General features: G+C 35.5%; 1 protein-coding gene and 1 pseudogene across 1 annotated transcript; one reads left to right on the top strand and one right to left on the bottom strand.

The window, feature by feature from the left end:
• The first annotated feature begins 11,077 nt into the window (after positions 1-11,077).
• On the top strand, positions 11,078-11,570 carry LOC116142637 (actin-depolymerizing factor-like). The gene is made up of 2 exons (XM_031428063.1): positions 11,078-11,337; positions 11,420-11,570. Exons 1-2 carry the CDS (start codon positions 11,090-11,092, stop codon positions 11,568-11,570), a joined length of 399 nt encoding a protein of 132 aa, XP_031283923.1. The 5' UTR covers positions 11,078-11,089.
• A 388-nt stretch (positions 11,571-11,958) lies between these two features.
• On the bottom strand, positions 11,959-13,460 carry LOC116142616 (annotated as a pseudogene).
• Between the last annotated feature and the right edge of the window lie 1,063 nt (positions 13,461-14,523).

Genomic DNA, 14,523 nt, shown 5'->3' with positions numbered 1-14,523 from the left:
ATTATTTTAATATATAATGTAAACATATGTCTATCTGTCGCGTGTAAAATGAGGTCTACTTTCTTATTTTTATAATTAAATGTAGAATTTCTTTTGTCAAAAATAGGATGATGGTGGGACAAGAACAAGATGGTTAGCGTAGCATATAACTTAGTTTCCTTATTTTTTACGGAGCAAACGACATAATTGATGCGTGTTTCCTACAACATGCAAATGTAACAAGTATACTAGTCACAAAAAATAATAAAGTAATAAGATAGTATCGTTTCCACGAGGATAGTGTTACTAAGTACCGATTTCTCTAGTTTAAGTCCTAATTGAAGAAATGATAAATTGGATTGATAGAAATTGATCAAACTAAATACAAATTAACAAAATAAAAATGAATGATAATGAAATTAAAGCAAAACCCAGAAACTTAACTAATTAAACAATGCTAAAAAAAAAAAAAAATGCTAGGGTGTTGATTTCACCTAAATACGCTAACCCAAATCATAGAATCTATTACCCAAGTTCTAATTCCTTAATTGAAAATCGAATTCCCTAAGTTGTAAAACATACCTTCTCAGGCTACGTTTCCCGACTTATCCCTATTAAGCTTCCGCACTCAACAATTTGAAGATTAATAGTTCAAAGGCTTTAAAGCTTTATGGAATTCTATCTAGATTTCATAGATCGCTAAACCTATCTCTAGCGTTTGCTAATCTACGGTATTTATCCCAAGAGGCACAATCACAAATCACTTCTNAAAAAAAAAAAAAAAAAAGGTGGTCTAAACTCACCTCTGTACAGTGTCTAAAACTTTGCAGAGTTTGCAGATGGTATTGGATTATGAAAAATATTGAAGACGACTTGAGGTTATTATAACCAGAGAAAGAGAGATAGTACGGAGAAAATGAAATGAAAGGCTACGAAGGTTTCTGGGAAGGTGCTGAGAAACGAGAGATAAAAACAGGAGTCATGAAAAACGAGTAAAAGACTCTGAGATTTAGTCTCCTCCTCTGTTTTGTTCCTCTTGGTTCCTTGTACGATGCTGGTAAGAAACTCTTTCAACGCCTTCCTCGTTCGTTTTGGATTATACGCGCTTTTCTATGTCGACACGTGTCTTCTCTTTTAAAGGAACTGTTAAACCCATTTTAATATTCAAATCTTGATATTTCAAACCCGTTATAGTTAAGAATAATAAATGAGACAACTGATTATTTCCTTTTATATCCCAACCCAGAAGATTATGCCCCTTGAATGTAACTTCAGAGAAGAGTAATTAGTGAAATACACGTAATTAGTGGGCGCGTATGTTTAGGAGAAAATAGAATAATAAAATGTTTGGTATGGAAGTGGTGTGATTTGAGCTTATCAGCAACTAGTTAACAACTAATTAGGTCGAATTGGACCCACCCAAAGTTTTTTGTGAAGATAATGTGGTCCTAAAAGATTTGAGAATGACAATTATCCATTTTTTGTTAGGTTATGTTAGTGAAATCCGTTAGAGAAAGGATAAAATAGTAAATTTTTATTTAGTTGAAAAATCTTACGATTTAAAATTATTGTATCTATTTTTAATATGAATTTTCATTATTCTATTTTTATAATTAATTTTAATTAAAATTACACAATAACTCTAACAGCAAACATATCCGCTTTTGCCACCTCTCTTCTCCTTCTGTGTTTTTTTCTTATTCACCTTTCTTCTTTCTTCTCTTCTTTGTTTTGTCTTCATTTCGAATTCGAAAAATCAAAATCAAAATAAACAACAAATCTTGTTCTATGCAATCAAGAAGCCAAGATAAGAGAACGAGAAAATGCGGAGAAAGGATGAGATGAAAAGAGAAAAGAGAGAAAAAAAGAAAGGGAAAAGGCGGAGAAGAGATAAGATGTAAAGAGAGATGAGAAAAAAAAAAGAAGAAGAGAGATAAAATTTAGGGATTTTATAAAATATGAAAAGTCAAAATTACCCTTTAAGTATGAAAGAATATTAATGGGGTGCGTTTAGTTTAGTATTTTGGATAGGATTTTGGGGATAGTATTGGGTTATTGGATAGGGGAGTATTACGAGGTAAATTTTAAAAATTTGTAAAAAAAACCCTTAGGTTTACTAATTTAATTAAAGACCCAAACAGATAAAATGACAAAAACACCCCCACCACCTGTAGTGCTAGATTCCGACCACCACCGCCGGAATCTGGCCGAAAAATTTTGTTACGGCACAAACCGGTTGGATCTGTGCTGTAACACGTCGTTATGGCCTTTTCCGGCCAGATCCATGGTGGATCTGGCCGAAAAAGGCCAGATCTACGGTCTGTTATGGACATCGACGGCCGAAAAATGCCAAACGATGGCCATCTTTGACCGTCGCTGAAGGCCAGATCTGACCTTTTTCGGCCAGATCCGTGGTGGATCTGGCAGGAAAAGGCCACATTGGTGAACTTCCAACCATTTCTGGTCGGAAGTTAGGCCGTTGTACAGATTCCGGCTATCACCGACGGTGGTTGTCGGAATCTGACAAGTTGGGTTAATGGGGGTGTTTTTATTAATTTTTAAACTTTTTTTTCAGGGGGTATTTAGTGAAATTAATAACCTTATGGGGTCTAAAAGTAATTAAAAAAATAGGATAATATTTCTGGAATAATGTGTCAAACATTATTTGGAGAATAGGATCCAAAATATGGATAAAAATACTAAGCCAAACATAGCCAATAATACCATGTCATCTAACAGATTTCACTGACATAACCTTACAAAAAGTGGGTAATTGTCGTTTCCAAACCGTTTGAGTATCAGATTGTCATTACGGAAAACTTTGGGTGGGTATAAGTTGTTCGGCCTAATTAATTATAATTAAATTAAAAGAAGAAAGGGTAGAAAAGAAAAATATCAGTCTCTGAGAGGGCAAGGTAGGATAGGATAACGATTCATAATACTGATGAAGAGGGCCTATTGTTTCTCGTTTCTGAAAAACGTGTTGTCACAGTTTCACAGTTAACAAAGATTTCATCTTAGTAAACAGAAAAAATACCCATAATAATATATAGTTTTAATTGGTAACGACATAATAAATATATGTATATTCTATAATTAAGTAGCAAAGATGTAGTGACACCACAGCAGAGCATGTTACGTGGAGTATTGAATATTGATGTCTCTTACTTGTTCGAAAAGCAAAAATCCAGGAAGCATAATTGTTTTTTTTTAATATTAATATGATACGATTATTTTAATATATAATGTAAACATATGTCTATCTATCGCGTGTAAAATGAGGTCTACTTTCTTATTTTTATAATTAAACGTAGAATTTCTTTTGTCAAAAACAAGTTGATGGTGGGACAAGAACAAGATGGTCAGTGTAGCATATCCATCCTTATTTTATAAGATATGTATTCAATTTCAACAATAAATCAATATAATATAATATAACGGTAAAAGTAAAATTCATCCTTACTTTATAAGATATTCTTCAATTTCAAAAATAAACCAATAGTATAATATAACTCACCTTTACTTTATAAGATATTCTTCAACTTAAAAAATAAATCAATATAATATAACGGCTGTTATTTTTATTTTCATCCCAAAGGGATAAGGTGAGCTTGACTAGGCGTAAGATAAAATTATACATGGTTCATTAATATAAAAATAATATTATTGTGGCTTAATAATAAATTGAATATTATATAATTATTATTTTAATAGTTACACACATGGAATGTATATTTGAGGAAAGTTTATTTCTTAAAAACTTGATCCTAAGCAAAATAAAAGTTATGAGGAAAGGAGAGAGAAACAAATATTCTTAATCAAAGAAATCATCATCAATTAGTATCATGGCTCAAGATATATCTTTTCTAATTAACAGTTTATTATTGTTTTAGAACATATAAAATTCTTAAAATTCAAAGATACTATAATTTAATGTTTCATATAAACTTATTTATACGTGGTATCAGAGAGAGGATCAAGTTTCTAAGAAATAAACTTATTTATATGTGGTATCAGAGAGAGGATCAAGTTTCTAAAAAATAAACTTCCCTCAAATACACGTTTCATAAACATGTGTAAGGGTTAAGATAATAATGGGATAATGTTCAGTTTATTATTAAACCATAATAATATTATTTACATATTAATGAGTCACATATAATTTTCTCTTACACAAGGGAGAAATACAACTTTTAAAACCCTCCCTATGGGCTACCACATATATACAATATAATTATCCACTATATTAACGATGTGAGATAAATACAATTTCTAGTATCTTTCTACATGCCCAGCGTACAGAGGGCGTGCAGGTAGGCATGGCAATGGGGCGGGGCGGGGATCTCATTCACCGTACCCATCCCCACCCTCAAAATCATTCCCCACCCCTGCCCCATCCCCGTTACGGGGATGACAGGAATTCCCCTTCCCCGCCCCAAAGGGGAATGTTGGAGGCTCTTCCCCATTCCGTTAATTTTATATAAACATAAATTAATTTGAGCATTACCAAACACAATAGTTAATTCTTATCCATATGACAAACACTTAAATTAATTATTTAAACATAATTAATTATACATAAATATGGGTCAGGGTTTGTTCTTGTTCAATTGTTTAGGGTGAGGGAAATTAGGAAAATATGGGTTTATATAGGTAGGATAATTGTGTAATTAGGTGAAATATAGGGATATTAGTAAAAACTAAATATATATATACATTTTTTTAATTTTATATATTATATACGGGGCGGGCCGGGGGAAAGGCATCACCCACCCGCGCCCCATCCCCGAGGACGGGGATTAAAACACTCCCGCCCCTATCCCCAAAAAAACCGAGGCTTCCCCGCCCCATGTGGGGCGGGGCGGGACGGGTCCCCGAAATCCCGGGGAACATTGCCATGCCTACGTGCAGGGCCAGGGTCCAAACCCAAACAAGAACCCATCATCGCCCTAGACAAGAGTGACTCTAATACCATGATAAAATGAGCTTGATTATACCTCACTCTTAAAAGCTAGCTTTACACCATAACAACCCACTAGATTAGCGATGTGAGACAAATACAACTTCAAACATCTTCTCTCACGCCCAGCTAAAGGTGGAAAAGTAACCCGCCCGGCCCGGCCCGGCCCGGCCCGCGGCGGGTTACTTGTTTTGGCGGGCTGGGCTCAACCCGCCCGCCAACAAAGGCGGGCCGGGTTAGGCCCGCCAATTAAGGGAAAGATGCTGGCCCAGCCCGGCCCGCCAGCCCTAACCCGCCGGGTTAGGCACGGTCCGGGCCGGGTTAGCCCATTTTTTGTTTTTTTTTTTGTGTGTTTTTTTTTTATTATCTTTTCAAATAAAATAAATTATAATATAATTGTTTTTAGTTAACTTTTCAATACAATAATTCAATTCAATTCAATTTTTTTTTTTGTTACCATTTCAAATATTAATTCAATTTTATACAATAAAATTGTAATATAAGAAAATTAGACTTATTTCATTTATCAAAAAAAAATAAGAAATTCACAATTATTGCCTCGTTAAAACCTCACCAAGAAAAAACCCAATGGGAAAAAATTGGTAAAAAAAAAGAGTGCATAATTGACAATTAATTTACAAATTACATTTACAAAACAACTAAATTGGGGGTGGTTCACTAGGACCTCCCTCACTGTATCATCTATATTACAAAATTGAAATGATTCTATTAAAGCATTGTGATAACCTCGTATTGTCTTGATGGCGCAGTCGTTCCCAATCTCGAGACATGTGAGGACTTCAATCTTTTTGGAGCAAGTTTGTCCTCCTTTCATTTAAAATCCTTCCCTTGCACAAATGTTTGTTCGGATGAGACGGTTGAGACAGGAACAGCGAAACATCAAGGCAAGTCTTGATAATACCGGAAAAATACATTTGGCTCTCCAATACTCTAAGAGATCAAAGTGACCTGTTGAAAACATTTCGGGTGTGCCAAATATTGTTGAAGTTCATTACTCGCGACCCATGAGGACAGCATATTAGTTGTTGTTGTTGTTGGTGGTGGACCTGGTGTTGCGTCTGAAGAGGAGGCTGTGCTTCGGACTCGGTCCTCTTCGGCCTATTCGTGCATTCCAGAGAATAAGTCTTCATTTTGTTTCTTCTGCTACAGCTTCTCTGGATATTTCGCCTCTTGCGACTGCGGGTTCCCATACCTGTTTCATATTGGAAATATACTTCGAAAAACTTTTTTTACCTCTCCTATTTGATTGATATATGATTCGTTTTGTAAATTTTCACTTAAATTGTCAAGACCATTTTCTAAACGTCTAATTTAATTCTAGGATCAATAGCACCTAAACAATAAAGAAAAGGAACGGGTCTCCAATATTTCAAAAAAAATTTTCCATTCCTTTATTGGTGCATGTAAATTTATCATCTTTGTTTTTTGTAAATAACTCGGAAATTTTATAATTGCATGTATTACCAATGGACTAGTAGGTAATACACACTAGAAGTTGTAAATGGCTTGGTAAAAACATTTGAGAAAAGAATGAAATACTTTAGCTATCTTCCAATCATTTTCTACCAAATGATGAGGACCTCTATATTTGCTACAAATAACTAATTATATTAGCATAAGGTAAACATGAATCAAACATTAAATAAGTACTATTCCATCTAACAGGCTATCTAATGCAAAAGTTCTAGGAGACAATTTGATTTTATACAAGCTTCTTGAAATTCAGCTTTCTTTTATACTACTAGTAATCCAAGCTAAAGATTCCCTAATTCTATCAATATTTTTTAATTGTTTTCATACCACTTTTCACAATTAAATTAATAACATGACTGCACAACGTTGGTGAAAAACTTCAAATTATTATATAAAAGATATTATTTTTGAAAAAATTCTATAGCTTTACTATTAGAACTTGCATTATCTAAAGTTAAACTTATCACTTTATCAATAAATCATAATCTTCTAAAACTTCAATATTTATTATAGATTTCTAAACCACTATGATCACATCCATTAATCTAAATCCTAATAAAGATTTATTTAATTAAATTCATTATCAAAATAATGACTAGTCACATAAATATAATCTTGTTTAGCTCTACCACTCCAAATATCACAGTTAAAGCCACACTAATATGACAAGTATGAAATTTATTTTTTACTAATTTCATTTTTTTAAACAATTTTATTAAATCATTTCTAGTTGCAGTTTTAGAATAACTTTTAAATCCTGGAAAAAGATTTTGAATAAATCTTTCAAATATTTACTTCTGCCATATTAATAGGTGATCAGATCAGCAATATAAAGCTAACTGTTCCCTATATACATCAGAATTATAACGCAAGTAGTACCCTTTAGTTATTTGAGTTTGATTGCTTTCTCTATTTCCATTGTTGATTATATGTTTATTAGCATGCCTTTTTAAAGTACTAGTACCATTACCTGAATCAGCTTTATAAACATTTGCACAATTTGCATCTTGCTTTCTGACTTGAACGCCATTTTCTGTCTCGTAAAACTTGTCGAAAGGCGCCAAACGTCTGATGTGTGTCTGTTTTTTTGCTTGCGACGCAGTTGATGATCCCGCCTCAGCTTGAGATGAAGTTGGACGAAGGACGACATACGAGGACGACTTCTAGAACCACCGGCGCTGTTGGAATCGACGCCATATTTTGAGGTGTATCGGATTCTGAGACTGGATTGGGACAGCGGGACTATTTGAATCTCCTGCATCATAGTAAAATCAGCGGACTAGGACTAGGATAATAGTTTTTTCCCATTGAAATTGATGGAGGAAATATCTATCCATTGTAGACTTGTAGTTGAAAAAAAAAATGATGTAGAAGAAATAAAATTAAAGAAAGAGATTTGGAATATGGAAATTGGAATATGAATTGAAATTGCAAAACCTAATAAAAATTAAAATAAGAGCAAATTGATAACAAAATATAAGAGAATAAATGAATATTGAGACTTGAGAGTTGAGAGAATAGAGAATATGAGAAAATGAGAGAATTTGAGTTGTGAGAAAATATGAGAGTTTAGTCCAATTATAGAAAAAATAGGGAAAGAAAATGACAAAAAGACCCCTCCAACTTCTATAAAACGGCTAGATTTCAAGGGTAAAAGTGTAATTGAAAAACCCTAAAAAATATAATAATTTTTTTTTTTTTTTTTTTTGGGCCAACCCGGCGGGTTGGCTGTTGCCAAGCCGCGGGTTGGCCGTTGGCAACAGCCAACCCGCCAGCAACCCGCCGGGTTGCGGGCCTCTTCCAAAGAGGCCAAAATAGCAACCCGGCGGGCCGCGGGTTACCATTGTGTAACCCGGCCCGCCCGGGGGTGGCTGGCGGGTTGGGCTCAACCCGGCCCGCCATGAAGGCGGGCCGGTTTGAGCCCTCCTTTTTACGGGCCGGGTTAGGGTTGGCCCGCCTAACCCGGCCCATATTTTCCACCTCTACGCCCAACCTACAGAGCCAAGGTCCAGACCCAAACAAGGCAAGGACCATTATCACTCTAAACAAGAATGACTCTAATACCATAATAAAGTGGGCATGAAAAAGGAGGACAATAAACTCTCCTATTTTGCACTTCTTCGGATGGAGAAATGTCTATGTGAGGATGGTCACTCAGTTCCTCATCAATCTTGCTACCAAACAGCGCAATGTTATTGGGTTAATACTCGATGTTTAGCTGAAATCAAGACTGAGTTGAGCCAATCAAATATGTTTGATCCTCGATTGCAAGCCAAGATACTGAAAGTTGTTGACGGTTGATATGGTGAGGAAAATGGTTTCAACCAAGCTATTGAATTGTTACCAGTGAAATTGTTATGGGGGCGTTTGGTTGGGGGTTAAGTGGGATTACTAGGGTAATATCATCTTATATTACTTGATTACCATGTTTGGTTGTCAAGTAATATAAGATACCGGTAATCTTCAAATACCAATAGTGGTTACTATTGGTAATATCAGAAGTAATCTGATTACCTCTATTTTCTTAGGTATTCTGAGATTACCAGGATTATCTTTTTTTTGTTATAATTTTATCCCTTATTAATAAAAATTTTGGACAATAATACCCCTACTTTAAAACAAATTTACATTAATATCCTATTTCAATTTTACCCTTGTTTAATTAAAATTTTGGACAATAATGCCCTTATATTTAAAATCATTTACAGACCACCACTGCCACCCAGCCACCACCGTCGACAGCGGGCCAACCACCACGAACCACCGCCGGGAAATCGTCGGAGTCCCTAAAAAAGAAGGAAATTCTGTGAGAGGCTCCGGGAGGCTTCGATATGGCCGTTTTCGGTCATATTGATGGCCGAAAACGGCCATATTAGGCCAGATCTGGCCGAAAATGGCTAGATCGATGGAACTGGCCATTAACGGCTAGATCCCTGGCCATTAACGGCTAGGTCTAGGCCAGATCTGGCCGTTAACGGCCACGAACATGGCCATTAACGGCCAGATCTGGTCCAGATATGGCTGCTAATGGCCAGAGATCTGGCTGTTAACGGCCAGATCCATCGATATGGCCCGATATGGCCGTTTTCGGCCATCAATATGGCCAGAAACAGCCATATCGGAGCATCTTGGTCATGGTGACGTACTCACGGGAACTTTCGGAGACATCTGACGGTGCTTCGCGGTGGCGGCAGACAGCGGTAGGAGGTGGGGGTGATTTCGTCATAAATTAAAGTTTTATATAAGCTTGAGTGTTTTAGCTAAATTTGAAATATTGGGGTTAAAAGAAATTATTCAAAAATAAATAATAAAAATAATATTATATTAATATTTAAAAAGGGGACAATTTAGTAATTTAAACAACATACCCACCAATTTATTCCCCATAACCAAACATATTAATATAACATACCAACCAACTAACCAAACATATTTTCCTAAAGATTCCCAATAATCTTCCAAGGTAATCTATCTTTCCAGTAATCCTATATTCCCAGTAATCTAACATTCCTAAACCAAACACCCCCTATAAAACACTTGAACAAGGATCAAGAAGCTAATCAGAGCAACTTCTGAAAAGCTGCCACTTCTGCAGAGTTAGAAGTTCAAGAAAAGAAAAGAAAGAGATAAGGAGGATAATTATTAGTGGGTGTGTCCTCAGGGATAGGGAATATTCTAGTCCTCGTCCTCCATTTTTTCGTGGATTCCCCACCCTGTTCGGGGCACGGAAAAGGCCCATCTCTAAGTCCGTTGGATATGTGATTGTTTTCAATATTAAAAAAAAAAAAAAAAAAAAAACCTAGCTTTTGAAGTAAGTTCTACTCAAGTTCATTATATCAAAAATATCTTATAAGGGACATAAAAGAAAAAAAAAAAAATATATCCAAATGAATATAAATACAGTATTACGAAACCTTAATTTTCAATAAACTAATCACATGCATTTGTAGCTTACCAAAATTGGAGACAACAAGAAAAATAAATTAATTAATGAAACATGCATGGAGTAACAACGTGGCAATATGAAAGTTTAACGTGGACGTGATCAGCCAAAACCAGCAAAATAAAAAACTAACCCTTATTTCCCCCCACGAAAATCTCTCCTCCATCCTCTTCCATTCTTTTCTTTGATTGCAAAACAAAATACAGAAAAATAAGAAAAGAAAAAATTCCTTTATGCACCATCATAGTCAGATATTACTCTCATTTATCTTTGTTTCATTACCCGTACTTCCTTTTATTGATCTCCTAATTCATTCGTAGCAAGGATTTTCTCTAGTTGGAGAATAATTAACATGGTAATCTCTCTTAAATCTCTTTTAACTTTTTATTTTCCTGAAAATTATTTTCAAGCCACATTTGGACGTTGAGTGAAACATGCTTTGAGCAATTGGATCAAATTTTTTTTTTTTTTTTTTTTTGAGTCAAGTGTTGAATTAGCCTTATGATTAAGCCGAATTGCTTTTGTGGTTTGGCAATCATCTATTTCTTGTTGTCTAAATTAATAAAGCAAGGTTTCAGCATATTGTATCATCACATGGAATTATGGATATGGTACCTGCTCTTTCATCTATTCACATGTTGTGTAATATTGTCGTTTAATTTTGATGTCAAATATGATTTTCGTGCAATACATAGGCGAATTCGTCGTCTGGGATGGCTGTGAATGATGAGTGCAAGCTGAAGTTCTTGGAGCTTAAAGCAAAGAGGAACCATCGGTTCATTGTGTTCAAGATCGAAGAACAGATTCAACAGGTGACGGTTGAAAAGGTTGGGAGTCCAGAAGAAACCTATGATGATTTCACTAATTCATTGCCTGCAAATGAATGCCGTTATGCTGTCTTTGATTTTGATTTCACAACTGAAGAGAATGTCCAAAAGAGCAAGATTTTCTTTATTGCATGGTAATTAATTAATTAAGCTCTATGCAGATACGGGGTTTCATCATCATATTAATATATGATAGTAATCATAATCATATTGTAGGGCACCTGACACATCAAGGGTGAGAAGTAAGATGGTTTATTCAAGCTCCAAGGACAGATTCAAAAGAGAATTGGATGGAATTCAGGTGGAGTTGCAAGCAACAGATCCTAGTGAGATGAGTTTGGATATTATCAGGGGCCGAGCCATCTAAGTCCCAGAAGTCACCGTCTCTCTTCACGCTAATTGTTTCACTTTGTTGTGGGATCGCTCTGGAAACTTGTCTAAACTGTTAATATTGAACCATTTTTGGTCAAATTTTCATTGTTTCCTTCTACATTTGTTTTCACTTCTTTCGTCAAAAGTTTTGTTTCCCGATTGGAATCAAAGCCATCAAGTTTTGGTTTGTTTTCCGGAGAATTATTAATTGATATATTTATCAGATTCTGCTATTTATTTAACTGATTTATATAGGACTAGAGACTCTAAAATAGATATAATTAAACCATAATTTCAAATAATGACATTACGAATTAATCAATCAGTAGAAAAGCAAATAATAGGGTTGAAAAAGCAATTAAATCAACGTATAACACAAGCCACTACTGCTGTTTCTTTAGATTTTCCCAGTATTCACCCTCTCCCACATCTCTACTTGTTTCTTTACCATCTCTTTATTCTCTATGAAAGCTTGAAGTGCAAGGGGTTCAAAAGGAGAAGGCAAACTGCACGGAACTGTCTCACTAGAAGAATTCACCATTGACTCCACCATGAATTGTTTCCATAAACCATCCTGTGAGCAAGCCATTGTTTGTGAACAGATCTGTTTCGCTCCTTCAGTTATTCGTGGTTTGAATTTCAAAAGCTTTGCGTATTCGATTAACAAATGAAGCATATAATCATAAACGTACTTCATTTTGAGCTGCTCTTGAATGTATTTGCTTCCTTCTTTCCCTATGGCTTGAGCCTGTCAATTTATGAAGTCCAAAGTTTAATATTTATATATAAGATAATTATATCAAATGTAAAGCTATGATATGAAGCATATAGAGTACCTGGTGACTGTGCTTATTGCCCCAATCGACAGCAAATTTAATATCCCTACACTTCCTGGTGGTTCTAATGGGCCAGTAATGCTTCATGGGCATAATGCTTCTTATAAAGAAATCATAGTACTCAGGCTCTAACACCAAAGTCATAGAATCGCATGCCAATATGTATTTGTCACTCACTGACCATGCTGCTCCTTCTACGAAAATTTTATATCTCCACAACCAAATTTCAAAACCTAATTAGTAATTAATCATAACCATTTGCAAATTAAATACAAATTAAGTTCAATAATTAATATATAGTTATATACCTGTGGGTGCATTGATCTTCTAATTTGGAATTCTTATACCCCTCTTCCATTTCTTTATTCCAGTCCTGGATATGGAGGCGAGCATTCCAGTCACGTCTTTCTGAAACATTACACTTCATCAGGTCCCCTCTAGTGTCAGAGACATGCGGGTTTCCCTTCCAATATGCATAGGGTACTCTATCTTGCCATTGAATCCTCTTGTTTCCTTCTTTAAGGTCTTCCAGTATACTGCCCCATGGCTTTATATTGGTCTCAGCCCTAACATAATATATCAACATAACAAAAATCAAGGCCCGTGACTACTTGATGCTAGCACAAAATTAAAGCAAAATCAAATGCATATGAATATAATCTTGTTATATGTTTATTTAGGCGTTTCATTATGCAATTAATAAACAAATATGTAAGGCTTTACCAACCCCAGAAGGTCCAATCTGGGAAGACGATGTCCAAAGATTCCTGGTGTCCACAGTAGTGAAACACAGGAGGTGGAAACGTTGCATTTGGTCCTTGGTAGTCATTTTTGTGGATCACTGGCCTGTCTTCACACCAAAACATCAGCTCCAAGTCTGGTACCTTTCCAGGGTAAAACCTCAGCAGCTGCAAAATGCCCCACATAGTGAAGAGATCCCTTGTTTGATATGGCTTTTTATACTTCTCCACATAAGCCTTGCCTTCAACAATTACCAGTCTAAAATGCGCATGATCTTTTCCACTTTCAACCATTTCCCTGGTTATTCCGCTTTTCTTCCATGGCTGTAAGTCTTTGTGGATCCACCGAAAGTAATCAGGACATTCACCACCCGGTAATCCTCTAGTTTCGGGTGGTAACATATAGTCGGCTGGGCATACTGACAAATCAGAGGCTGAGCAGTTGATTTGAACGGCCCGATTGTGAAGAGATTTATGGGAAGTTTTGGAGCTAAATAGTGCCTGGTGCAGAAGAGAACCTGGAATAACAGACTGAATAAACCATAAGCACTAAGAATTTAATTGGTGTTAAGCAAAATCTTATTACTATATAAACTGTGGAACATGCCTGGTAGAGACTTACAACATGCAGCCAATAAATGAAGGAACCAATAAAAAGGATGGTGAAGAAGGATAGAGAAATAGTTGCTGATGTCCATCTCTTGGCAGATCTACAAGTTGTCTCCACAAAATGACTACATTTGTGAGTCCCACGTACACAGAAACCAAGAACTGCACCAAAATTTTCCATCTTTTATTAACTCCCAGTTTGCTAGCCGCTATTAGTCTTCTGATTTCCTGATTTTCTGCTAGCTAGCTATCTGGTCCGAATTATTTTTTATGTTGAATTTATCAACAACAACGAAGAACAGAAACGAGGGAATTACAAGAGATCTTCAGACTTTCAGAATATTGTCTTAATGGAAATAAATTGTTATGAAGAGCAAGAAGGTAGAGAAAAGAGAAATTAATGAGGATTAGTCAAACCGCGAATCTTAATTCATAAAATAGTATGTGTCATTTTACAGTATCAGGATAAACACCCCGATACTGATACTGAGATCATCATTAGCAATTGATTGAAATCAATTTTCAGAAATAATTTGATAATCTGAACAAAAAAAAGAAAAAAAGAAAAAAAGAGAGCTGAAACATCGGAAAGATTTGGTCTACTCTCTCCCCTTAGTTCTCCCATATACCTCCCTCTTTGCAAGTAACTGCAGTTCCGTAGCTCTCTCTCTTTTTCTTGTTGTCTAAATCTACACCATTCCACCGCAAATTAATTGCACCAATTTACAGTTGGAAACTTATTATTTAAATGGCATGCAGAATC

Source organism: Pistacia vera, unplaced genomic scaffold, assembly GCF_008641045.1.
Source record: "Pistacia vera cultivar Batoury unplaced genomic scaffold, PisVer_v2 Contig413, whole genome shotgun sequence".
NCBI lineage: Eukaryota > Viridiplantae > Streptophyta > Magnoliopsida > Sapindales > Anacardiaceae > Pistacia > Pistacia vera.
This window is presented reverse-complemented; position numbering and strand designations above follow the sequence as displayed.